The sequence below is a fragment of the Megachile rotundata genome, chromosome 13, assembly GCF_050947335.1.
Source record: "Megachile rotundata isolate GNS110a chromosome 13, iyMegRotu1, whole genome shotgun sequence".
Lineage (NCBI taxonomy): Eukaryota > Metazoa > Arthropoda > Insecta > Hymenoptera > Megachilidae > Megachile > Megachile rotundata.
The window spans coordinates 15725292-15750138 of record NC_134995.1 but is presented as its reverse complement, the minus strand read 5'-3'; the positions used below and the strand labels follow the sequence as shown (position 1 = coordinate 15750138).

The 24847-nt window shown below is 35.5% G+C and overlaps 6 protein-coding genes, 1 long non-coding RNA gene and 2 other non-coding genes across 33 annotated transcripts; 6 read left to right on the top strand and 3 right to left on the bottom strand.

Annotated features, from left to right (window-relative positions):
- Positions 1-1000: 1000 nt before the first annotated feature.
- On the top strand, positions 1001-10252 carry LOC100883530 (uncharacterized). Of its 21 annotated transcripts, none has more exons than XM_076539083.1 (12): positions 1001-1019; positions 3210-3266; positions 3369-3558; positions 3825-4073; positions 4291-5447; positions 6038-6393; positions 6561-6940; positions 8105-8344; positions 8641-8822; positions 8945-9674; positions 9752-9841; positions 9943-10252. In XM_076539083.1, exons 7-10 carry the CDS (start codon positions 6832-6834, stop codon positions 9152-9154), a joined length of 741 nt encoding a protein of 246 aa, XP_076395198.1. In that variant the 5' UTR covers positions 1001-1019; positions 3210-3266; positions 3369-3558; positions 3825-4073; positions 4291-5447; positions 6038-6393; positions 6561-6831; the 3' UTR covers positions 9155-9674; positions 9752-9841; positions 9943-10252. The 21 variants fall into 21 exon arrangements, with proteins under 21 accessions (XP_076395198.1, XP_076395200.1, XP_076395194.1 ...); XM_076539085.1 differs by lacking the exon at positions 1001-1019 and adding an exon at positions 3005-3125 and having other exon boundaries at positions 3204-3266; positions 3375-3558; XM_076539079.1 differs by lacking the exon at positions 1001-1019 and adding an exon at positions 3005-3125 and having other exon boundaries at positions 3204-3266.
- LOC105661741 (uncharacterized) lies at positions 1010-13788 on the bottom strand. Of its 3 annotated transcripts, none has more exons than XM_076539089.1 (3): positions 13658-13788; positions 2040-2237; positions 1010-1698 (listed from the first exon to the last, which is right to left on the bottom strand). In XM_076539089.1, exon 3 carries the CDS (start codon positions 1689-1691, stop codon positions 1068-1070), a length of 624 nt encoding a protein of 207 aa, XP_076395204.1. In that variant the 5' UTR covers positions 1692-1698; positions 2040-2237; positions 13658-13788; the 3' UTR covers positions 1010-1067. The 3 variants fall into 3 exon arrangements, with proteins under 3 accessions (XP_076395204.1, XP_076395203.1, XP_076395205.1); XM_076539088.1 differs by having other exon boundaries at positions 2061-2237; XM_076539090.1 differs by lacking the exons at positions 1010-1698; positions 13658-13788 and adding an exon at positions 2301-2438 and having other exon boundaries at positions 1791-2237.
- TRNAH-GUG (transfer RNA histidin (anticodon GUG)) lies at positions 7162-7233 on the top strand. The gene has a single exon. It is a non-coding gene; the product is annotated as a tRNA-His (tRNA).
- On the top strand, positions 8443-8515 carry TRNAM-CAU (transfer RNA methionine (anticodon CAU)). Its single transcript has one exon. It is a non-coding gene; the product is annotated as a tRNA-Met (tRNA).
- LOC100882387 (uncharacterized) lies at positions 10165-12381 on the top strand. 2 transcript variants are annotated; one of them, XM_012298036.2, is made up of 3 exons: positions 10165-10325; positions 10402-10549; positions 12154-12381. In XM_012298036.2, the coding sequence occupies exons 1-3, from the start codon at positions 10165-10167 to the stop codon at positions 12166-12168; spliced, it is 324 nt and encodes a 107-aa protein (XP_012153426.1). In that variant the 3' UTR covers positions 12169-12381. The 2 variants fall into 2 exon arrangements, with proteins under 2 accessions (XP_012153426.1, XP_003708621.1); XM_003708573.3 differs by lacking the exon at positions 12154-12381 and adding an exon at positions 10737-11903.
- On the top strand, positions 12391-18974 carry LOC100883643 (uncharacterized). Its single transcript, XM_003708501.3, has 5 exons — positions 12391-12714; positions 15274-15408; positions 15507-15781; positions 15940-16173; positions 16254-18974. Exons 1-5 carry the CDS (start codon positions 12642-12644, stop codon positions 16722-16724), a joined length of 1188 nt encoding a protein of 395 aa, XP_003708549.1. The 5' UTR covers positions 12391-12641; the 3' UTR covers positions 16725-18974.
- Positions 14451-20378, bottom strand: LOC100882497 (adipose-secreted signaling protein). Of its 2 annotated transcripts, XR_001097461.2 has the most exons (6): positions 20044-20378; positions 18806-18926; positions 18545-18682; positions 18060-18318; positions 15301-15608; positions 14451-15231 (listed from the first exon to the last, which is right to left on the bottom strand). XR_001097461.2 is itself a non-coding variant. In XM_003708574.3 (5 exons), exons 1-5 carry the CDS (start codon positions 20054-20056, stop codon positions 18030-18032), a joined length of 489 nt encoding a protein of 162 aa, XP_003708622.2. In that variant the 5' UTR covers positions 20057-20372; the 3' UTR covers positions 17138-18029. The 2 variants fall into 2 exon arrangements, 1 of the variants encoding a protein (XP_003708622.2); XM_003708574.3 differs by lacking the exons at positions 14451-15231; positions 15301-15608 and adding an exon at positions 17138-18059 and having other exon boundaries at positions 18132-18318; positions 20044-20372.
- Positions 20379-22658: 2280 nt separating this feature from the next.
- On the top strand, positions 22659-23824 carry LOC100883755 (general odorant-binding protein 56d-like). Its single transcript, XM_003708502.3, has 5 exons — positions 22659-22799; positions 23020-23095; positions 23240-23331; positions 23412-23517; positions 23620-23824. The coding sequence occupies exons 1-5, from the start codon at positions 22752-22754 to the stop codon at positions 23697-23699; spliced, it is 402 nt and encodes a 133-aa protein (XP_003708550.1). The 5' UTR covers positions 22659-22751; the 3' UTR covers positions 23700-23824.
- LOC143265664 (uncharacterized) lies at positions 22691-24343 on the bottom strand. The gene is made up of 2 exons (XR_013040344.1): positions 23979-24343; positions 22691-23584 (listed from the first exon to the last, which is right to left on the bottom strand). It is a non-coding gene; the product is annotated as an uncharacterized LOC143265664 (long non-coding RNA).
- Between the last annotated feature and the right edge of the window lie 504 nt (positions 24344-24847).

The following is a 24847-nucleotide window of genomic DNA, read 5'->3' as shown; positions in this document are numbered from 1 at the left end:
ATGAGATCAAAAAACAGAGGTTATTGTTCTGAAACTAGGAAGGCAGAGCGATCGAAAGAAGAGGAAGTCAAGTAAATGAAATGCAATAATTAAAAATTACTTTTATTCTTATTAATAAATGTTTGTAGCTTAGCGACTCGACCCAAAAATAATACAAACCCTGAACAAAATCTTCTCCGACTACAAGATCAAAAATCTACAGTTTCTGATTTGGTGTATAAGTATTTAAAAAAAGTAACGTATTTAGATAGCGTTCGAAAACAACGTAATAATGCGTACACTAAATTTCGCAAGAGACATCGTAGGAGGAAAACCATTCATCCACCTCGTAAACACCCAGACGCAGGTAATCGTTTTTAAACAGAACAATTATATTTGATAAATACCGACTATATAATTGCTAAGTAATTGTCTGGTAAATAATTTGCGTTAAATATTAAAATGCAAATTTTAAACGTAGTACTAATATTGTCCACCATGTTGTCTTACACTACAAACGTGTCTCGTAAAATTACTACTTTGGAAAGTGCAACTTTTTAGCACACGGTATCTCATGAACGAATATTGAATGACGATTATCGAGCCCACTATATCGCATAAGTGGACATTTAGCATTGGTGATCGAGGACATTGATACTAATATTATAAGTATTAATATATTGCGTATGTTTCAGAAAATAGCGATGTGAAGTCCTACATACGAGATATACTTTCGTTCGCGGTACTCTCTGGATACTTAACTCCAACCGATCGAACTGGAAAATTTTTGCGGATTTCTCCAAATATAACATTATATCCCAAGGACGAAAAATATATTAAATAAACAGAGGAGAAGAAAAAATAATAAATCCGAAATAAAATCATACAATACTAATAAGAACTTCATGTAAAATAATACAAAAGGTACAATAAAATTATTACACATATTTTTGTAAAACTTGAAGACTTATGTTGAAATTTTTAAATTGCAGTGAAAAAGGCAGTCTGCATACATTTACAGGAGCAGAAAAAAATCGGCTGTAATATATATAAGTTCCTAGTAGAAATTACGAAATCGATACAAAAAATTAATTATTGGTTCGTCGATTTTTCTGTCGCTCGCATTCTTTTCGACATCGTTCAATCCACCTTTCAAGCTCTCTTTCTCTTTGCTTATCCTTAGCCAGTCGATTTTGCGGCACCTGATGGTTCCTCGTGTTTGCTCCAGGATCATCTTCAACGATCTCTTCTAGAATATCTGTTACTACATCATTTCTTGCGTCTCCAGTTTCCATCGCTCTTCGTCCTCCGTCCTCACGGCCATCTCTATTTTGCAACGCATGCTGTATCTTCTGTGTCCCTCTTTCGTACATACCTGTACCTACTTCTTCATCCGTTAAAGTCGTGCAAGTTTCAGTTTCCTCATCTTCTTCGCGGTTATCTCGTACTGTCCCCAAGTTTGAGTATCTACTTCTTTCTAATTGTTTAACTGTTCCATCTGTAAGAGCTCTTCGTCGCTTGCTCATAACTTGTCCCGTTTTGGACGGTGCTATGCACATACACATGTCTCCCGAATTATTTTTCTTTCGGCGTTTTGGAGTTTTTGTCGGCGATGAAAACTTACAGTCTTTTGGACCTCTCGAACAAGTAATTTGGTTCATGGAGGCGGCGTGTGGTCCGATCAAATGATATTCATTTTCAAGTAGTTCCATAACGAATCTATATTAAAATGCATGTAATTATGATTCGATCAAGGATGCAGTAATTTGGGGACACGATTTAAGGATATAGAAATATGAATATAGCTGTCTTTACAACGAAAATTCGAGTCTTAAAATCCTTCTTCGACAAATCTTAAGGTATAGGAAGAAATTGTTTTTCATCGAGTTAGTTCGACTAAAGGAAGCGTTACAATTAACAGTCCGAACCGCGAACGAAATTGGTCGATAGATGCACGGTCTGCGAACGAGATAAACGGTTTGCATTTGCCTTGAAACGCGATCGTGTCTCACGCGAGACACAATTTGCGCCTGACGCAGAACTAACCCTTGGGAACAGACCTGTTTCAGCGCGGTTCGCACCTGAGCGTAAAGGTCACCATCGTCGCGGTAATTCTCCTGGATATAGTCGACGATATCATCGACGGAGGAGGTTGGCAGGAAATCATTCTCGTCGTTCTGCAACGACCTCATCGCCTCCATGACACGCAAAGAAAATCTTGAAGAATGTTCTGCCATATGAATACAGGCGCAAAGTTTCTGTAAAAGATTAATGTTCGACTATCTGTTACCTCAGATCTTTTAATTACGATCCATTTCAACCTTTTGGTCTCCAGGATCCTCCGCGCATTCCGCTAAGCAATTCTCTGAGCCATCGTCATCTTCCTTCTCCTCATCTTCTTCAAGAATTTCGTCGAGTAACTCGTTCTCCTCGTCTGTTGATATTCTTTCACGCGACATATTGTACACAGTTGTTTTCGACGGTGAAAATTGTAAAATTTAGAAGTAATACACCCCCTTGCTAATAAAGTGCATGAAGTTGGAGATTATCGTTCATTACAGAATTTATCGCCTTGAAGAAAGCTACATAATTTACAATTATACTTCAATCGATAAACAATGAATGTCTTTATACTTTCTAAGTCCAAATAACTTGAAGAAGCAGAGGAGATACCCTTTTCTTTAGATGTCGATTCAGATTTTGAATCACTTATCAAATGCTTAAACATTTCCTATGTTTAGATCCACGGTTTGCGTTTATCAAACTCATCAATCTCCAATCGTTTTGCTAGCATCAAACTGAAGCTCGATGATCAATTCACGATGAAGGCTAGATCGTCCCCGTTGTTAACACCTATCAGATTCATCTTGCTTTCGCGTTACATGAGTTTTCTCTGTAACTGTGTTTTCCGCGCGGCAGTATCGATTTGTAATTTAAATAACAGTACAGTCAGGGGGCGGTGTATTAGACCTGGAGAGGAAAAAAATAGGAGGAGCGTTTGATTGTTGGAGGGAGGTCTACGTGCGTAAAATATTAATAAGAAGCAATCACTGGATGATGCCTGCTCGTACACGGAAACGACACGCTCTTTTCTATTCAACAATATTCTGTATAAATTGCTATGAATTATTCAGTCATTGATGTCTGTAATGTCGCTTCAATAATGCCGTATAATAAAATTACTCGCGGTTTCTCTTCTCAGCTTATAATAAATGTTCTCTAAGTTACAGGTGAACAACTTTCTATAACGTTCGGTTTCATCTATCTCTAGTTAAGAAGTTTAAAAGGTATTACGACTTCTTTTATAAGATATAGTTTGTATTTCCATAAGACTTTAAATCACTTCATAATGCAATTTCCAGGGAAATATATTTAATAGATTTTCGAAGTTTTAGGAACGAACACGAAGTAAAAAAGAGGATGAAGAATTGTACGAGCTCGAACGAGTTTCTAGTTTTCTGTTCTTCTACCTTGGAATTCCGTGGAAGGTGTGGGTTGTTGTTTCAAGTCTGATAACAACAACGAGTTGGCCTGCCAAGAATTACCTAGACGAGTGTGGATAAGAACCGCGCTGGCACGGTAAGCCACAATTTGCCAATAGCCTGGGAACCGAAGGGCTGTGTATGGCTTCCATGCTCTACAGGACTAAACAGTCTAAATGATTAAGTTCTGGATATTGAAGAATAGCATTTTGATACATCTTGTTAGAGCCTGGAATGTTTTCATTAATTTATTCCTAGATAGACTCAAATCTCAATTCGAATTCTTAAAAATACCAACATTCCACAGTTTGAAGATCACAAAGTTCAAATTTCAGAAACCCCTCTTACTCTTAAATTTTTTAGAGTGAAATCCAGCTTGCATAACAGCGCGAAAAGGAAGAAGAATCGAGCGAGATGTCAACAAGTATTTTTTACCACCTAGCAAGCGAAACGTCCGTCCTCCATGCATGAAGGTGATGAACACGAAGGAAGATCACGCACCGCACCACACCGCACTGTGTTGTACACCTGTAAGCGACATCGTGGCGAGGGGGTCGCGTGTCTAGCCCTTAATTTCATCCTCCGTGCCCGTTTACCTTCTTCGCGTAGGAGGTACGGATTCCTTTCGCCCTCGCACGAAGTCACGAATCGTGACGCCCATTGTTTCACAACTCGAGCAAAGTTATCTCATCAAGTCGTCACGAGGACGCGACTCTACTTCGCTCGTTGCAGAAGATGCGATTAAAGTTTTCTTTCTATATCCACTCTATATTCATATCTCCTTTTTTTCATTAAGGGGTTCCCGTTATTTAGGATTCAAAAATTTTAGGGTTGTAATCTACCGTTCCTGGAATCTAGAAGTTGCAAGACCTAGAGTTACTTTACACACACATAGTAGATCATCGAGATTCCCAATGAGCTTTAAAAATGGAGACCACAGTGGACGAAATTTGATAACAACAGGAAGATATCGGCCTGGTGTGTAATCCGTCGATTCCAGGACAGCGATTAGGCAGATTACCCTGAGGTCGCGCATCGCCATGGGGATCCAAGGGGTGAGCCCGAGGCCGAGGAGGTCACATGACGTGATGTCACGTTACTCACTGGTCGCGGACAGGTGTTTGGGTTCGCACGATCAGAGACCAAGCCAGCAAGAACCATTGCGGGGGGTGGTCGCTATCGCAAATCCAGCCACATAATGATAACGAGCGGTCGACAAAGCGACAAGGATAACATTTGTAACGCTGTAAGTCTCGCTAAGAGCTATTTGATTGTTTCTGCTACTTAGAAACAATAACTTGACTTCATAGTTGCACGTGTATGTAACTAAATAAGGATCAAGATGGACTTAGCATTGACAGAACAGTGTACCTTTACACGTAGCATGAAATAGTATTCCTACAGGCATAATAGACAAATATTCCTAATTATAATGGAAAGAATTATCCGAGGTGAAAGAAGAGTATGAAGAATAAATTGAAGTGTTGAAATCAAGAGCAACATTGCTAAATAAAACTAACATCGAATCTGAAAATGGTTTGTTCTGTTTCTTAATCGCGTACACCTGGTAAACTTACGGAAACAAACTGTTGTTCCTAAGACACCTGTACTACGACCTCGTGAGATCACGGCCACATGGCACAAGCGCATCACCCTTCAACACTAAATTAGATATTACGATAATAAATGGCGTTATTTAACCCACGATGCGCCCCTGAGTTAAATTTGAGCAGGCAATATAACTCAAATTGCTCGTCCCCCTTTTTCGCCTACGAAAAGGACACGCTATCCCATAAATCGCCGTAACACCTGCAATCTTCTTCCAAATAGTTACGATTCTACCTTCGGTTTTCGATGTTTTTAGAACGAACGAACAATCATTGCTCTATTTCATTGTAACTTATAAACAATGCATCAAAAAGAATTTTGGATTTTGTAACTACTCGAAGTCAGGTAGAAGTTTCTGGATTATACACAGGCAACAATGTGAGTATTAACTTAGAAAACATTTAACTTCCACGCGAAGCAATCGATCTTTTGATCATTAATTGCCATGCGATCGCAAAAATAGGGGTTGCAACATTAATGAGGAATGGTAGAAACAATTTGAAGACCCGTCCCGATCTCATTAATGTTGCAGCCCCTTCAATGTTCGTCGTTGTCGACTAATTTACTTCATAATAATTACTGACATTATAATATTAAACATTAGTAACATGAAAGTGTCAGCTGCCGATTGTCCCAGAAACATCAGAATTCATAGCCGTCCAATGTACTGGTACTTGCTACAATGTTCTTTTATAAGTGATGTACAGACACTTATAAATTGTAGGGAAACTTTGATGAAAGTTAAGGGGATACCATACTTTCTGAGAATTGCGAATAGGTATGAGGATACCAGAGCAGAACCGATATATAACTTAAAGATTTGGAATTTTGAGATTTTTAGATTTAAAAATTTTGGGTTTTTAAAGCTTTAAGAACATATAATATACTATTTGTTTCCTTTCTAATAATTTACACAATTTATTTTTTATATCCAAAGTGACAGACACTAGCTAATTTTTATGTTACAGAAGCTGCTCAGTATTTCTCAGGATTCCTGAAAAATAGAAACACTGAAATTCAATAATATATGAAGGAGGCCACTGGCAGCAACTTTTGCCAATCATTGTTTCATCCCGCAACATATGAGAAGCGAGTTGTAACATGAAATCATAAATGAAGGTTGGGATAGATGTGTAAAAGTCTGACAACCCAGGATTGGCCACAGAGTCTGGCTTTTGACTTCCTTGACCACTGGAAATCCTTGTTCTCTGTTCACCCCTTACCACTCAGGGGCGGAACAATTGTCCTGTTGGACAACGCGCATGCACAGAGGGGCGGGAACCACCCCTTGCGACGACGAATTGGAGAATTTGTTGGTGGATAGGTATGTGGTAATAGAACACGTGACAGAAAACGTTAACAGGGTCGAGAAGTCGCGTCATACGAGGTCTTCGACAACGAATAGTTGAATTCTTAAACTACTACTATCATCATCGGAACTGTGAAAATATTTCTGGTGAATACGTAAAGTTTCTCAACGTTTGCTTTTAGAAAGAAAATTGGAGAACGGAACTTGTGAAGGACCTCGATGATTGATGGTACCTAAACATTGAATAAGGATTCTTGTTAAGGATATATGATTGCTTATCTTCATCGGTAGACACAAATTTTTGAGACGAGGACCGCTTTCACTGATTTTTCTGATTAATTGGATAAGATCTCAATGATTCCGTTCATTTCATTGGCAAAGAAGAAGAATGGTTTGATTGTATTTTAACAATTTATCGGTGTCCTGAAGTTTTGGGAAACTTGTTTTGGAGGAATGAGCTCTCATACACATGCAAGAACTATTTGTAGCGGAAACACAGTGTCCAGCGCGTTTTCTGCATTGCACTTATTAAGGAGTTACAGCCTCTTCGCGCCTGCATCAGGTACTTTGAAAATACACAAATTCTGAAATTTAATATATCTTTTACTCGTACATTAGTCCGACATTGCATTTGTATAATATCTTCTCCCAAGTATAAGTTTTTGGTACACAGTTCAATTGGAAAGTATATAGTAAGTCTTATCGTTACGGATAAATGAACAAGTTGGTCAACATGAAGTTCGATTCTGGTCATTTTCCAGCGTTCTCTCAACACCTCCGATAGCCGTGATCGTCTAGTGGTTAGGACCCTACGTTGTGGCCGTAGTAACCCAGGTTCGAATCCTGGTCACGGCAATGTGATACAAACCACATTGTCACGGCGGGGGCATTATTTTTTTTCAATTTTAATTCTTAATTCATTCTACGTTTTTATTCGTTATATATTTTTTCATTTCTAATTTATTTTTCTTAATATTTATTTATTCTTTTCTTTTTTAGTAGAGGTGAAGACTGAATAGGTACTTTCTTGAAATTGCTACATATTTTTTATGACACTATTCATAAAGGACAAAGTATAATACTTTTTATAACAAGGAGATATTTAGAAGGATTGGTTGTTACAAAGTAGACAGAACAGGACAAAAATTTCACGGAAACATGCAATGTTCTTATTTAATAACTTTATTGAACGCGTGACTTCAGATAACATTACTGAAACCTTTCGTAGGTAGATGAGAATATATTCTTTGTCAAAAGAGTGAAGTCTTTCCATTTTATTGATTTTTGTGGGAAATTTGAAATCTTCAATATTTCTTCTTTTGATTTTAATGTATTGTTTCTATTTGCTATTTTGCTAGGTGAAAAAGGAACGTGAAAATTCTAAAAGATGATTATTTGCTATAAAAAAAGAAGTTTTGTTATTACCCCTGGTGGGACTCGAACCCACAATCCCCGGTTTAGGAGACCGATGCCTTATCCATTAGGCCACAGGGGCGGTTGGTAGAGACGACGTTTAACATTGATTCGATGGTGCTACTATATAATAAAATTTCATATTGTTAATTCGTCCATTTTTGTCGAAAATAAATACATAAAAGAAAATAAATACACTATACGGAAATAAATATTAATTGAATATAGTTATACATAATATATTATATACATTTTTTTATCAGCTATATTCCAATAGGCAAACTTAGAAAATAATGAGCTACTTAATTTATAGATTTATGCAGATACGAGCCATACAATTTCAAGGATTATGGTTTTGGAAATTCAGAGATTTTAATAAACTCTAATACATCGGATGCAACAATCAGTCGAACATCATCGCCATTAACACCCTCGCCTTTGTCTGCTACATTCTCACTTCCGGGATCTCTAATTCAACCCCCGTTTTTAACGGCAGTGCCTCCTTTAATGCAATCCATTAATGTACCGCAACCTTTTACTAATACTAATACAGGTAAATTAATTTCTTACTATTTTTTTTTCATTTATACAATTAATAAACACCAATTTTATAATTTTTTCAAATATTATTTAAAGAGGGTGTTGCCACAAGTCCCGATAGCGCAGTAGGTAGCGCGTAAGTCTCATAATCTTAAGGTCGTGAGTTCGATCCTCACTCGGGGCAGGGATTTCTTTTTGAACCCTCTTCTTTTGTCCAGAAATTACATTATATTTCATGTTCATCGATATCAGTTCGTGATTTTGTAGGCTAAGCTGTATATAAACTGATTAACGTATTTGATAAAACAGGTAACGTAATGGCACACCACTTTTTGGGAACAAATACTATTGCCGGAGTCCATAAACGACCTAGAAGCGAGAAGAAACCAATTCCCGATGATCAGAAAGACGAGAAATATTATGAAAGACGTAAACGGAATAATCAAGCCGCGAAGAAATCCCGCGACGCTCGCAAAATTCGAGAAGATCATGTGAGTACAATGGCTCCTCGAATACATATACATATATGTATAATTTCATATTGTGTAATAATTTCAAATTAACATTATTCATATTATATTATTTTATTAACTTCAACCAAAGTATATTATAGATTGCATTAAGAGCAACTATGCTGGAACACGAGAATGCTATCTTGAGGGCGCAAGTAATAACGCTTCGAGAGGAAGCCCAATGTCTTCGCCACATGTTGATTAAACAACAGGCACCTCCGTTGCAATCCATCGAGCGCACAATTTCTTCGATGACACCCGTTACGTTATCACCTCCTCATTCCACAGCAACTTTGGATTGTCAGATTTGAAATGAAGCATCGAGATGCGTCGGAGAGAAAGGACCATTAAATACTTTGAAAAGATTAAGTTATTAAATATGTTACAATATAATATCAATTCGGTTCACTGAATCTTGTTACGTTGAGGATTTTCAAATTTTATTAATTTACAATGACAGTCTATGTACATGCGTTTAATTTGACGTAATGTAATGACGCACTTTCTTTACGATTTTGTTAGAAGCCATGTGCTGTATTTCTATTTTCTTAAACTAAATGATGATTATAATGTAAATAAACGGTTAATGTATCACTTTATAACTGTTAAAGAATAAAAATTTATGTATTATAAATATTTGACCTTATTGTTATGTAATAATTGTTTAATAGATTACTTCAATGGTAGCAGAGAGATATTTTTGGTACATGGATACTCGTGTATTTATTAAGTACATATGTATATGTGTACGGTATAAAAATAAAAATTGCAATTTCGACGTTAGATTATATTATGTTTATTATTATCCATGTCGCGTTTATAAGTCAAATTGTAAGTGACATAAGGATGTAACATTGATTTCATTGGTAACTTCTTTCAAATAAATAATAGAATTTTTATTTACTTAGGGATAAAGTTCATCATTGACTTTGTATAGTTTTCGATTACATAATTCGTAAACTTTTAATGTCATTTAACAGAAATTAGAACGCATTCAGGTATTATTAACAAAACTGTCTTCGTTAATAATTTTCAGTCATTGTAATACTACAGTATAAAGCAAATTGACAATCATACAAGTAGATTTTCAATTTCACAGGTGAATCAACAATTTTGTGTTGGCTAACCTGTTGTAAACGTGTAGTGTTGTTATGCGAATCCATATATCGTATAGTACGGGGATTTTGTGGTTAAGTTCGGATTCCTTTCATATTATTGTCCAAAACACAAGACCTGTAGATCGTGGATTCGAAATACACAAATCCTGTTCATTGATTTTGTTAAGTATTTTTATGGTTGTTTTAAGTGAGCATAATAAAGAATGGCTTATCCGGGTTTAGCATGTGTATTAATCGGAATTACTGTAGCAACTATTTTATATTATATGTTTGGAAACGACGAACGTGATGCATATACGTATGAAAGAGATAGATACAGAGATACAATGAGAGAATCACAAAGAGAAAATGGCTATAATTCAGGGTAAGTGGTAAATGGTGTTACCAAGGTAACCAAGTTTCTTAATTAATATTAAGAAACAATGTATCTCTGTTCTTAGCTTTCATCGTAGGAACATATCACATAATACAGATTTTGATGATTGTACGATATGTTTAACACCTTTGGGAGCTGGGAGAAAAATTGTGCTCAAGGCTTGTAATCATGCTTTTCATAAAAATTGTATCGATGAATGGAAACGACTTGAGGTAAATTCTATGAACAAAATTTTAGAAACAAATTTTTAAAGAAATTAATTTTGTTTAACCTGTTAACTGTGGGCAATGAGTTAACTTGTCATTTAAGTAATTATATTGAATTCTTTCTTAACAGTTAACAGATTAAATTTATGTGATTACTTTTTATTGCATCAAATTTCATCTGAACATTTTACAGAAATCATGTCCAAACTGTAGAAGTCACATTGAATAGGACTGCCAAATCAGTACCGAATAAATATTGACTAGTATAAGATTTTTGTATTCGGTTGAATATTGTAGAACACACATTAAGTTCACATCATACTAAGAATTGGTTGTTACTGATATTACTAACTGGAGAGAATTTCTTGATTCTTTATTGTGATAAAACGTTTGAAATCATTGTTTATTTGTGACAAATCAAGGGAAAGTTTTAATTCATGAAGAAATACTTCATATAACATAAGAGTTTTGTTGTTGCCTTACATGTTTAAGCTACCGTGTTTCTATAAAACTGCAATGCCTTTTCAAATAGTATATGTTACAGGGTTACATATGTTATGCTGCAGTTTATCAGAACTGCAATCTATTTTTAATCATGAAATTTAGACTATGTATGCGATAGTTTGAATTTACTTTTTAGTATTTATTGATATATATATTACTATAAATTTCATTAGTAATAATACTTCATTCTTCTTCTTATACTGAATCGAAAATAATCATGAAAAAATGAAAGTTATGCAACATAATCAATTAGTCTTTGATAAATTATATTTCTCAGTTTAGCTTTTAAAAATCTAATTCAGAAATTCAATGCTGGGTAATAACTTCACTATACAAATAAGTTATTGATTTAGCTAGTAATACATTTTATATCATTCACATTGCATATGTACTTTAGCTTATTTATAGGATACATTCAGATATCTTATACACTTTATAAATTGTGATAATTTAATAAGTTTCGATCCTAGCTTTTTATTTTACAGTCTGTAAAATGTTCATCATATATAGCAATTAAATTAATGCAATAAATTTTGTATGTATAATGAAAAAAATTCTTGAATCAATTGTACCTAAAGTATATCTTTATTTTGTCCAAAATTTTTCACTTTTGTTCAATATTACTTTCATTGTTATATTGTTATATTGAAATTAGCGTGATAACTGATCTGTTTAAATCAGTTAATTCCTATTTAAGCGAATCGACTTAAATTATAAATACCGTTAAAGTGAGGAAAATGTGATGTTCGAGTAAATAAATTGTTATAAACTAACATATGTCTTATAAACACTAGATTAAAATTGTAAGTTAGCATATGTTTTCAAATAATAAAATGTGTGGATGAAATGTAAAGAATATCATTCTCGAACGTAATCTTCATGCCCGTCCGCGTAGTATACTTTCCATTTCACTAATCGTAAATGGCCTGTATAGTTTCCGGATCACTCGTTTTGTTTCCCTTTCGTAACCGTGACCATATGTCCGATTACTTTCTACTTTTTATATCGTCCGATATTAACTGATCAATTAAGCACAAATTATTTTCTTGAACAACCATATTAGTCGTAAAAAATTTTAACAAATTGTTGGTCATTTACATTTCAAGCAGAAGACAAACTAAAATGATCGATTTAAATCAAGACGATTATACCGCGTAAATGATCAAATGCGCGGGAACAAAACGAGCATGCGCGCGCAGATAATAATTTTCAAATAAAAAGCGCGCAACCATCGGTCAAACCTTCAATTTGATACAAGGGTTAACGCGTTACGTTTGAGATTTTCCTTGGCATTCTCGTAACACCGTGCACGATGGCCGTAAGCGAAGGTAATGTTTGTCCAGTGAGCGGCACGAGGGAACGCGAAGACTCGGTCAGTTACCTGAGAAACACTCAAACTGGTAGCAGAACGATCCGTTGATCGTTAACCTCAAAGTTATACGGTTCTCCAGTGATCGGTAACGGTAGCAGCAACGTATAAGGGATATAAAGGTGGTAGGATGTACGTGTCAGCGATGATAGACACTTAACTGTTTTTGAGTTTTGCGGACTTTCTGGAACTCGGTTGTCAAAATGTGTGAACATCCCGAATACCATGCAGTGTTTGCTGATGATATTGTGTGTTATTCGTATGACCGTGGCTTCAGAAACTGTCCAGGAAGAACGAGGTAAGAGACTGACATTTTAATAAAGATTATTTTTTGTAAATAATTGTCAATAAATACTCCTCAAGATTTACTTAAAACATTCTAATGAAAATTATTATTGTTTAAATTTTCTTTTTGTGTATTGGTAGCTTAATATCCACCTCTAGTATTTTTTAGAAAAACAAATTTAAAGATTCAGTGGTACTTGATATATTTTTACATTGCATTTATCTGATGTATGTTATATAACTATAACTTGATATATTTCATTATGGACGTAATTAAACAAAACTTTTCTAACAAATTTATCAGGTGTAGTATGATTTTCCATAGTATGACTTATGTGCTGTATTTCAGATAGTCATAATTACATGATTACAGCGTGCACAAGCAAACCACTGTAATTTTGCTGTACATTATAAGGATTCCATGAACCATAAATTATCTTCGGTAGATTATTGGTTATAAGGCGATGACAACGTCATAAAAGTAGCACCAAAATATCCCGAATCAGGACATGATCGTCATGGTAACCGTTCGGACACGAGAGCTATTGGATTAACGGTGAAATAATTTTATTCGGTAGGCACCCATGAATCACTGCGCGTCGTAATTAACGTGCACGTCTTAGCGCAAGAAAACGTTTGTGTTTCTTTCCAAATTAGCCGATCTATATTCAGAAATACAACAGACACGAATCGCTTCGAAGCTGAAAATCGATCGTCCCATTTCTTTGGACCGGTTTTACGATTGTCAAGCAGGCCAAAACGAGTTTTCATTAATCTTCGATTTCGCTCGTATCGCACGCATGCGTGGACGATAATTAAACGAATTCCAGTTTGACCGACTAACGCCATTATCGCACTTATTTTAGGAAAGTCTACTTTCGTTACAAAATTTGTCCCCACTTTTACTTTGACTTTTAGATTTTCTAATGTACAGATCTTATCTCTTATTTTCTTACAGAAAAAGTCCAGTATTTGAGAGCGCTGCGATCCGACGTTTCTTCATCTTCTTTTCACTTGGAAGTAATCCGCTTTGAATGAATGGTCGTTTATTCTCACCTCTGAAGAACCGCTCGCAATTAAACCTTTCCGTATCGGTCTAAACGATAAGATAATTAACTCCGCGACGAAGTAACGTTTCTCGACCAGGAACCCGTTCCCGTTCGCGAACTGTTCGTTAATTGCGGAAGCATAATGGGAAACGTGTCGTAACACCAAACACGGTAACGTTGTGTCGGTTATACATAATAATTATGACTTCGATATTGGGCTATGCTCGTACACGTGGACGAAATCGGTGAAAGCATTTCCTGCTTCCAATTATGAAACAAAAAATTGTGCCTACATAGACACTTGATCTCCAAATATTTCGTTATCGTTAGAGTTTCAAGTTACAGACTTCGCGAGTATCATCGGGATCGTAACGAGGTTTTGAGTTCTTTGGTGACTTATAGGCCGCCTCGTACGTACGATGTAACTGTTCGAAGCAGGTTCGAGTTACGTGTAGGAGTGTGTGGGACGATGTACACACTCGTACATCTGATAATCTTGGCCGCTTGAGATGCAATGAAAGCAGAACCCCCCTAGGGTTTTTGTTTTTTCCACCTAAATATATGTGGCACACATTGACACGAGAGTCGTAACCAGCTTTCTAATAAATATATTATGTTATCGCCGGTAACATCATTAGCATCATTGACTATCATTTACGCGAGCAATGCGGTTGTATCAAATGACCGGAAAGAAATTACATTATTACTGCTGTATTTTTTCTTTATTGTTAAAATTATTAAGTTCTCGAAATTACAAAATGCCAAACTTAATTTCAGTGAAAATTCCCAACTCATAACGTGTCTGGGCCTGCTTTAGATATCTCTGGTTCACATAGTTCCACGAATCTGTCCTTTCGGCTTCGTGCGCCTCAAACTTTCTAGCTTCGATTGATCGAATTTAATTCACTCGTAATGACACCATAAGCGTGTTTTCTCTTATCACAGCGAAAATTATTACTCAAATTGGAAGGAGATTGAACACCTGCTACTCTCACTTGGTCATATATTTTTATTCTTTGTTTATGGCAACTTTTAATTTATAATTATAAATGTTATCAAGCTGTCTTGTTCAATTAAAAAAAGAACTTGTTCTGATATGATCTGCTCCATAGAAAAATGTACCCAAGTCACAAACACATCTTAGAACAAAAACAAAAAATATCAGAAAAAGTCAGTTTTTCGTAGTTTCTCCTTGTCGAACTTGTCTTAGATATAAATCGTTAAAACGAGAGTAACTAATGAAGAAACATAAGTTATCTCTTTTAGTGAGTCTTTCCATATTTTCTCTCATTCGTGTATTTCGTGAATTGATAGTATTATTTTTCTCACTTACTATATACTTTCTTCGTTTCTCTATCAAAGTTGGAGAGGCAGAGAAAGTCTGAGAAGAAAGCTAGGGTAGTTAAAGAATCCTGTACAGGGTCAGCAGGACCTGTATCTTCTTAATAACATTTTGTCCCAGAGCCAGCAGAATCTAGTAACTGTAATAAATATAACTTCAAAGTATATCTGTTTAATTGCAGTAAAAGGGTTGGTACGGGATTGGGCACCTCTGGTATGGCTTGCACCTGGTGAGCTGTTCTTGCCACTTGGAGTACCCGAGTTCCTTGAAAACATGCAATCGGACGACGACTACCTTCGCACTAGAATCGACGTAGGTAAATGATGAACGTCCTTTGCAGAGACGGGTAGGAGAAAACGATGAAAGCTGTTCGTTGTCGCTATCCAAATTAATCCATTGATTTTACGTTGGCAGAGACACTGTTGAAGAACCGATCATCGTTCTTGTACGGCCGGAAGCCGGCAGGTACGGTTCCAGTTTACACTGTGATCAAGAGCTGCACCACGTCAGAAATTTCTACGGACACGATCAATTCAAAAACCATCAGAGACGAAAGAAAGTCGCGAAGAAAAGGAAGAACGTTGATAGTAGCAAGAAATGCGCTTCAAGTCGACGATTTCGGATCGATGATCCTCACCAATGATCTGCCGGGAACAATTTTGAACGGCGGCACCAAAGCTGGTGTGGAGGCAAGTTTAACCTGTGGATCATGCGTTAGGTCTAATTTGCTTCAAATATTAAGTTACTAAGTCCAGCTATTTTATTGATTAGAAACAACATTGAGTATATTAATTAATTTCTCAAGAATTCTGTGACGACTATATTTGAAAAATGGAACTATTTGCAGAAACCAGGGGATTCAGATAAAAAGAATAAAAAAGGGAACAGGTCCCGGAAGCTACACTTTCACGTGACCTATTGGATGTTCTATCCGTTTAGCGAGGGAAAGGCAGTTTGCGTTCTGGATCTCGGATTTTTTGGTAGCTGGCCGATACCGACTGTGGGCGGTATGTGTTTCGGAATACTCAAAGAGTATGGCAGTCATGTGGGCGATTGGGAGCACATGAGCCTTTATTTCAAGGTAAAATAAAATTGTTCATTTAAAACAAATATCATTTGGAAAAATTTTGGTTCTATCGTGAAATAATTTCTGAAATGTAGGACGCCCATTATCCTTCGGCGATGTATGTATCCGCTCACGATGCAGGAGCGTTTTATCGTTACGATCTGCGAAGCGGTACCTTCGTATACGAGAGTCAAGAAACGCGAAAAGGCATCTTCCAGAAGCCTATATTCCCCGAAAGAGTGTTTACTGCCGGCGGTTCTCATCCGATACTGTTCAGTGCCAGGGGATCTCACGGGTTGTGGACAGCACCGGGGAAACACAAATTTGTCAGATTGCCACGGCTTTACGACGAGAGCGGTTTTGGTACGGCTTGGCCTACGTGGAAGAAGATGGAAATGTTGCTGAAAGAGGACAACGGCATCTTACCCACCTGGATGACTTTCAAAGGAAAGTGGGGTAATCCTAAAAGTAATTGTCATCCCTTAGCCAGGCTTGGTTTTAACATTTGCGAATTTGTTGATGGACCAACAGGTATACCCATGAAACGATCGAGTTTCCGTTGCTGACGATGACTTTTTGTATTTGGTTAATATATTTACTACTTAGGGTACATAAAGCCTTGCTGAAAATCGCCCATTATAGGACAGGTTGCAATTGTGTGATACTTTAAAATGTATTGACTGTGAACGCACGAATTAAATAATGTTAATAGCTAAAAAGCATATACAATATAAGGTTCGTGATTTTGCATTATTAGTACAATATACGTATAATGAAACTTCAAGTCTGTGCAAAATTAGTTGACTAATCAGGTTACTTTAAGCAGAGCTGACGTTAGAGTTTGCGTAAAAATCACCATCATTTAATAGCGGCATTGACTTTAAGATAATACTTTCAACTTTTGATGGTCAATTGATTTTGTACAAAGATAGGTTTTAACGAAAGATCATCATTAACAATGAAACAAACGTAGGGCACATTGTTTCGTCGAAGTTATTTATTTTGATAGTTCGTATCAGTTCAGCAAAGAATTAGAAAACAGCATCGTCAATCGTAAAATTCATTTTTTGATTACTGATATTTTTCTTCTGATAAATTTATACTCGATGTAAAACGATCATAAAATACAATTTCGTTATTACAGATAGATTGATGATATTACGCTTGAGTGTTATAGACTTTGATATAGGCATTGCGTGATACGTTCTCGTTTAAGAAGGAACAATAGGCAAATGCGGTATTTAGCAATTACGATTTAGTTAATTACATATCTCGATGTGATCCTTCAAGAAGGCTGATTAAAAGAACACTTAAGTACTCGCGTCAAGTTCGTTGTTGAAAATTGTCGACGCGAGAGAAGAAACAAGTCTTGCAGTTGTCTCATAGGCCCATGCAATTGAAGGCATTGCAATAAATCCAATAGCAGCTTTTTTACCGAACATTGCGTATTTCGAAAGTTATATCGTGCATTTAAGATAGCTGTCGTGTTAAGCTTATCACGACCGATAGATAAGATTATTTCTATATTTTAAATTTAACATTGGCGTAATTAGATACTAATCAGGATAAACCTGACCGCACCCCAAGATACACTGGCTATCCATAGTTTGCATTAGAACTTCAGAAATTTCTACAAAGCCGTTTAACCCTGTACTATTGGTCAATCTATTGGAAACTTGTTCCAAATATAAGTCCCAATTACGCCAATAAATTTAACGCGTGCATATATAACTTCTTACAATTAAAATAACGGTTGCAAATCATTGCTAGCTAACCGCAGTGATTATGTTCATAGGCAAAGATCCTGCCAATCGCACGACTAAAGTTCGAAATAAGAAACGTTCTCGTATTTCACGTTTAACTCCTGATCCTCAACCTCTACTTGACCTTCCACTCCTCACCTGTGAAAAGAAACATTCGACTCGTACATTTTCAAACAACGATATTTTTATCAACGAGATCTACTCGGAGACCTCATCCATGTTCGCTTTGTCCACGCCAATGTTGTGTATCCCATTCCTCAGCAACGGTGTACCCTTGTCTTTTCCCAAAACGCGGGTGTTCAGTTGGATGTGCAATGGGGTTCCTTCCTTGCAACACATTATTTGCACTTCTTCCTTCAAAATCTTTTCCTTATACGCTAAAAACTCTATTTTTAACCTGTCACAGAAAGAGCATTTTATTTTATTAATTGTTCAAAGTATGAGTCTAATATGTGTTCAAATGAAAATCATTCCTTTTAAAGAAATAATTTTAATATCTTTATGTTATTGAAAGCATATTATTATTATTATTGTAATTTTTATTTACTCATTGAATTAGGTATAAAAAATCATTACTTAAAAGGACATGATTTATGTAGCTACTTTTACAAATTATGTTTTACTTTAGGCCATCTTTTTCTTGTTTCAATTCAATAATGCGACAATTAGGGTTAGGGGGTCCTGTCGCTATTGCTGGAGGGTTATTCTTTCCATTTCTATGTGTACATTCATTCCACGGAATCGAGAATTCCACGTGATATCTAAAAGAAACAGAAACAGAAAATAATTGCGATAATATATTTACCTTTATCTTTATTACTTTATGAAAGTAATAGCAAGCGATATACAGGGTGTTTCAGAACTTTTTTAAATAAAAAATGAACCTGTGATGAAGTTGCAAAAATCCAAGATGTGCATCTATTTGTCCATGTCGTTGCGGTTGTATCATAATATTGTTATCTTTCCCGAGACCGCTTCCCCCGCTAAAGTGTACGTGATGCTGCTCTAAACATAGGTTTTAATTAGTGAATAAAAACAGTACATAAACATTGATATCGAGCTTCTTGTGTAAATTATCTATATTCATGAATAGGGGCATTGATATCTCGAAATATTCATCAAACGATTCTCAGATCATCTTTTATCTCGATGTAACAAATTGTAAACATGTTTATTTACTACACAAACACTAACGATTCAATGCAATGTGAAGCGATTAAATCTGGTGCGATCCAAATCAATTTCAGGGGATTCGAACACTTGGGTCTTTAGTTTCAGTTCGATGTGATCGAACAATCGAGATCGACTTGCTTCTCGAATCCGACAATGAATGTGTTAGGATAAATATTTACCTATAATATCATAACTATTTATTTACGATGGTAAAAAAAAAAAACGTTTATGATTATAGAAGGTGCGATAAAATGTTGATACAACATTTAAGTTACATATACATTGCAAGTTTAGGTATTAATGGTTTAAACATGATAAGATTACAGAGTTCTGGAGATCGATCGAGTATTTAGCCACGTAAGTTTTCTTTAGCTTATACTCGAATGAAAACATGTGCAGAGACAAGGTTGCATTGTATCAGCATTCTTTTCGTTATATAATCTATAATGCTCATAGCTGCACAACATTAGGACAACTGTATCAACCTAAAAAAATATCACGACTTTCTTAACGTTGATTAGAAAACAGGTGATAAGCATGCGAAAAATTTCTAAAGGTTATGACACAGAATCGACCTCGTCGTAGACAAAGTAAACGCGGGAAAATTTTGAAAAATCGAAATGTTCGAAGTGCATAAACAATGAGGGGTCATTCGATAGTTGACGTATTCGAAATGGCGCGCTTTTAAATGACCCAATTACAAGCATATCCTAACCTAATACGTCAACCGTGTACCGGCATCAGATCAACCTTTCAACCGTACGATCTTCGATTGAAACAACAATCGAGAATGATCTTTTGATTTTACAAATGAAGCTATTGATGTATGCATGCTAATTATCGGCAACGTGACACTGATTCAAAGGGTACAGGCACGATGGATTTCAATTATGGTAAAAATGACAGCACGAAGTGAAAACAATTCTATCGTCAAATGATAGCGTATTACCTTTATCTCCCATGTTTTGTAAGGCAGTGTGGCAGTTGTACTCTCATACTACACACAACTAATTTAATATTCTGTAATTCAACGACTAGCTTCCACTTTCATGTGTTAGTGTATGCATGTCACTTGGTGCATTCTGGTTGACGCATGGAATAGTTTCACGTGTCTTTACAGGTGGCAGCACTATTTTCTACTGATGGTAACATTTTTTATTTTTAATTAATTCTGGAAAATTCTGGCAGAAGATGTAGGTTACAATAATGTAAAATTCGACATTGCACTGTGGATACTTCTCATGCGATATCACGTGCATTGAGAGAATATCCGCGCACGCGATATCGCGGCCTTAATTGCTAAATGTTTATTTGATCAGTAAGTATACTTTAATATGTAAGATGGGAGTATTTTCGTATAAATTAACATAATTAAACAGCTTTAGATCAACGATAATTAAGCGGAAAAGAGCCGTGAGAATGTTAGAAGAATCGAATTTCATTTAATATTCTTTCCAGGCACATAAGTTTCTCGGTTAAGGAAATTGTTTGAAATACAGGACAAATTGCAATTATAATTGGATACATCATATAACGTTGATCATTCAGCTATAAAGTAAAGGAAATAACGTGATCGGTGTTTAAAATTAAATAGTTGAAATCACTCTTCGTGTTTTCCTAGAATTCGTAAGTAATGATTTCCTCGGATTAATTTTTTATGTAATACAATGTTAGTACCTCGTCGATAGAGAATAAATTAATTAACATTTCAGATGCTGCGCTACATATAGATTGAATTTTGTAATTTATCACATGTCTGCAGTGGAAACGTGCGAGACAAGCGGTCACTGCTTGCTTTATTTTTATTTTGGTCCAACAAAGATACTTGTAACTCGCTCATTATGTTATCATTTAAACAGCGACCTCAAGAAATCGCTCGAACTTCTTATCGTTTCATTTTTCCCGCCGAAGTCTTTTTCATAAAAGAAATTATTTATTACGAGACTTCTTCTTATGTATTAGATAACCGGAGAAAGCGACGAGCATAATGTTTTTAATTTATCGTATCGTTTCTGAGGATTGCAAACAATGTAACAAATAATTAATTAAGTCTTCAGTTTAGCCGAGCTCTAATCACTGAGTTCGTATTTAAAGAAAAGAAAATTTACTCATATGTAAAAGAGTAGCACTCTATTTTAACATTCATAGCAACTGTTGACTCAAAACCGATTATTATCAATCAGAAATCTTTTAAAAATATGCACAGGAATTTTTAATTAGCAAAACAAGCTGTTAACGACTACTTGCGTAATGCTCTACATCCATACTCACGTTCGGTTAATTTAAGCGCATAATTGTAAGATCATCGATGATCCTTTATATCCGAGTGCCATGTACTATGTATGTTTCCATGCAGTATGTATGTAGAATGTTCATGGTTACAAACTTGACTGTGACCTTCGAGAATAATGGAGCTGGAGGATCACGAAAATCACGTGTGACTCGATCTAATAATGAAATTCGATAACCTGTTCGCCACAAGAAAATAATGCGGAATACGATAGTTATTCATGAATTATTCATGTCAGTATTATTCGACAAAAAATTACGCAAAGTATCTCTGCTTCTTTTTTTAACAATCCAAAGTTTGGAGAAGTTTTTTCGGGTTTCCTAGAACCGATCGCTTTGGGGCATGGCTGCGGTCAGGCATCAATCAAAATGATGCTTACGGTATTCTTTTGATACCAGAGGCTAGGATATGTTTCGTATTGCATTTACTATGAACTGTATTGTTTAAAATTTTAACACTGCTAAATTCTATTCAGAAATTCTATAAAAGTCTCAAATTCTCAATGTTCACAGAGTTTCAGACCATAGAACCTAGACCATAAAGTCAAAGCTTTGAAATCTGAAAGTTAAAAAATTCTATAATCCCAGAGTCTAAAGTTCTAATATTTCAAAACTCCAAAGGCCATTTAAATAACTAGAATATTTCATAATTTAAATCTTGAAATATATGCGTGCTAAAATCTTGAAATATTTAAAGCCTCTAGGCATCTATATTGGAACAAAAAAAACAGCTATGTATTTTGACAAATCGTGCCGGGAATAAAAAACGAAGTCCCGTTCGGTCAACGTTTCCAATAATCTTTGCGTAATTATATATAGTTGTTCAAGGATCATCTGTTGTTGAGCCGAAATCACGCAATTGATATGTAGTGACCCTTGAAACGTGAAAATAAGAAGAGACAATATTTTATTATATAATATTTAGTTAATACATTCTAAATGTACATATATTAATATATCGATAGTCATGAAATGTCGCCATTGTAGAGTTGTGTTTGTTCCAAAAGAAAGAAGATGGTTATATCACTGACACGTAACTCCATTAATCATAATTCTTTTTTTACGCAAAATTCGAGAAGAAAACGTTATTGTATGATAGGAACCCCCGTGTTCCAGGAATAGTTACATAATCAAGGGAGATTATGATGTTTCGGAGGCAAAGTATTTGGGTAGGTTCCTCCTCGAAAAATAGACAACCGTTTGGTGATCGATGGAGGGAGAAAACCTTGACTTGACCCATCAGCATCTCACGAGGAGTGATTGCATCTTCAACTATAAAAGCTCGCGGAAGATTCGACGTGTATTCAGTTCTTCTTGGACATCCGATCAGACTTCGCTTACACATCGCAAATATAAAAAACGAAAAAAATGAAGACCGTCGCAGTTATCTTCGCCTTCTGCCTCGTCGGTGCTTTGGTAATTTTGCCTTTATATTTCTGCAGTCCATCTTCTTTTTAATATGTCAAGTTTTGATGTGCGACTTTAGCTAGAAAAAAACGAGAATTTTTATTAGGGATATTGTTGTTAATATTAAATTTTTAATGTAGAAATTAAATACTGTATTTTTAAACATGCAAGAGTAATATGCACTCTATAAATTTGTGTGTGGGTATAATATATACTGTTTGATTTTCAGGCACTCACTGAGGAACAAAAAGCCAAATTGACCCAACACAAGAACGCCTGCATCACCGAGACCGGTGTAGATGCCCGTAAGTACAATTCTTCTAACGTCAAACGCAACATTTCCTTAATTTACTATAATTTTTGTGTTTGATAAGCAATAGTCCTCGCGATAAATTTACGTAAAAATAGACTTAATATCAAGAATGTTAAATTGGTGTATTGTTCTTCAGAGGTGGTCGAAAACGCCAAGACCGGCAACTTCGCAGAGGATGACGAGAAACTGGCCTGCTTCGCTTCCTGCATGCTGAAGAAAATCGGCGTCGTGAGTAAAAAATTACTTAAATAATATTGTCTGTGAAACTCATGAGGTGAAACTTATGTTGAAACTTAATTTCATGACAGATGAACGCTGACGGTACCATCAACGTCGAAGTCGCCAGGCAGAGGGCTCCATCCACCGTTCCTCAAGAACAGGTTGAGAGTGTCATCAACAAGTGCAAAGACACCAGTAAGTGTTAATACCGAGTCTCTTCATATAACCAGTGGAATTACTATCAGTTGTTATGATACTGATACTGTAACAAAATTAATGAATAATAACTTCTTGCAGCTGGACCTAATGACTGTAAGAAAGCATCGAACTTGGTGAAATGTTTCAAAGACAACAAATCCTTCAACGTACTTAACTAAACTGCGAATCGAATGTGGAGAATTGTTCTTGTAATTTCAATTTTTGAATTGTAATTCACGTATTAATTGGCCGTTGCACTTGTAAATATAAATTAATAAATTAACAAGATAAATACTTGACAATATTTGATGTCTCTTTCGTTCTGATAAAAATCCAACTAGGTTTCCTACTTGTCTGACCACGTCCGTCATCATCTACTGATGCAAATTTTTACGAGAGATGAATGCGAGGAAATGTATTAAAATATTTCTCAAAATTGTATAAATAAGTATATTTACCCAATAAGCTGAATGCAACTTGTTCCATCTTCTGTTAACTCTATTTTCATACTGTTGTTCCAAGTACGCTTAAGGGGGGACCAATATGACACCTTAAAAAAATCGATTTTTTTTTATCATCTTAAAAAATTCTCCCTTCTTTCCTACGTATAATGCCAAAAACCGGGTTTAAAAATTCGAAAAACTCTCGTCAACATGCAGTCGCTGATTTTCTACTGTTTCTACAAACACGTCTTGTCGGCCGATAAAAAGCGTGAAATAAAATAATTTTAAGAAAAAAAATACGTCCACTTCGAAATGCACTAAAAAGTATAAAATAATTTCTATTTCCTAATGAAGTAATTTTTATTTCATTCAATCATACAATTACGTAGCAGATATGAATGAAACTTATTTACTCGTTAGGTAGTATATTAAATAGATTTCAACCTTTTCGGAGGCGGCGCAAAATTAAAAGATTATTTTATTAACTATACCGCCCTTATTTGTACTGATTTTTTTTTTAAATATTTAAATAAAGGTCCATTTTAACCAAATTCATCAAAAGAATTGATTTTTCTGAAGCGACAAAACTCTGACGATCTTTTAAAGATAGGCCCGTTTTAGGCTGCGTCATACTGGTCTCCCCCCTTAATGCGCAAATGACTTTTTTTATCGTCCTTGCTTCTTTACGGCCATAAACAAGTATTCGTTCCAGTTTATAAATCTTTTTATTGTTCAGCAGTGTATTCAGCACTATTACATTTATGAGAAGAACCAAACTGTAACCAAATTGTACATTATTTATATTAATTCTTAACGCAAATAATAAACCTCTAAACTTTCTCAACTAAATTACAAATGTCTAAGAAAGGAATTAAATAAGTTTG

Bases quoted from the DNA above. Each gene is read 5' to 3' on its own strand.
- LOC100883530 (XM_076539083.1), top strand. From the start codon at position 6,832: ATGAGCTCTCATACACATGCAAGAACTATTTGTAGCGGAAACACAGTG. The intron at 6,941-8,104 runs GTACTTTGAAAA...CTTAATTTATAG, and splicing joins CCTCTTCGCGCCTGCATCAG to ATTTATGCAGATACGAGCCA. The intron at 8,345-8,640 runs GTAAATTAATTT...TTGATAAAACAG, and splicing joins TTTTACTAATACTAATACAG to GTAACGTAATGGCACACCAC.
- LOC100882387 (XM_003708573.3), top strand. From the start codon at position 10,165: ATGGCTTATCCGGGTTTAGCATGTGTATTAATCGGAATTACTGTAGCA. The intron at 10,326-10,401 runs GTAAGTGGTAAA...CTCTGTTCTTAG, and splicing joins GAAAATGGCTATAATTCAGG to CTTTCATCGTAGGAACATAT. The intron at 10,550-10,736 runs GTAAATTCTATG...AACATTTTACAG, and splicing joins ATGAATGGAAACGACTTGAG to AAATCATGTCCAAACTGTAG.
- LOC105661741 (XM_076539088.1), bottom strand. From the start codon at position 2,146: ATGATTTCCTGCCAACCTCCTCCGTCGATGATATCGTCGACTATATCC. The intron at 1,699-2,060 runs GTGCGAACCGCG...ATTTTAATATAG, and splicing joins ATGGTGACCTTTACGCTCAG to ATTCGTTATGGAACTACTTG.
- LOC100882497 (XM_003708574.3), bottom strand. The intron at 18,683-18,805 runs GTTCATTTTTTA...TGTTTCTTTTAG, and splicing joins TTTTTGCAACTTCATCACAG to ATATCACGTGGAATTCTCGA. The intron at 18,060-18,131 runs GTCTCCGAGTAG...TTCTTTTCACAG, and splicing joins ACAAAGCGAACATGGATGAG to GTGAGGAGTGGAAGGTCAAG.
- LOC100883755 (XM_003708502.3), top strand. From the start codon at position 22,752: ATGAAGACCGTCGCAGTTATCTTCGCCTTCTGCCTCGTCGGTGCTTTG. The intron at 23,096-23,239 runs GTAAGTACAATT...ATTGTTCTTCAG, and splicing joins CGAGACCGGTGTAGATGCCC to AGGTGGTCGAAAACGCCAAG. The intron at 23,332-23,411 runs GTGAGTAAAAAA...ATTTCATGACAG, and splicing joins TGCTGAAGAAAATCGGCGTC to ATGAACGCTGACGGTACCAT.
- LOC100883643 (XM_003708501.3), top strand. From the start codon at position 12,642: ATGCAGTGTTTGCTGATGATATTGTGTGTTATTCGTATGACCGTGGCT. The intron at 15,409-15,506 runs GTAAATGATGAA...TTACGTTGGCAG, and splicing joins TCGCACTAGAATCGACGTAG to AGACACTGTTGAAGAACCGA. The intron at 16,174-16,253 runs GTAAAATAAAAT...TCTGAAATGTAG, and splicing joins ACATGAGCCTTTATTTCAAG to GACGCCCATTATCCTTCGGC.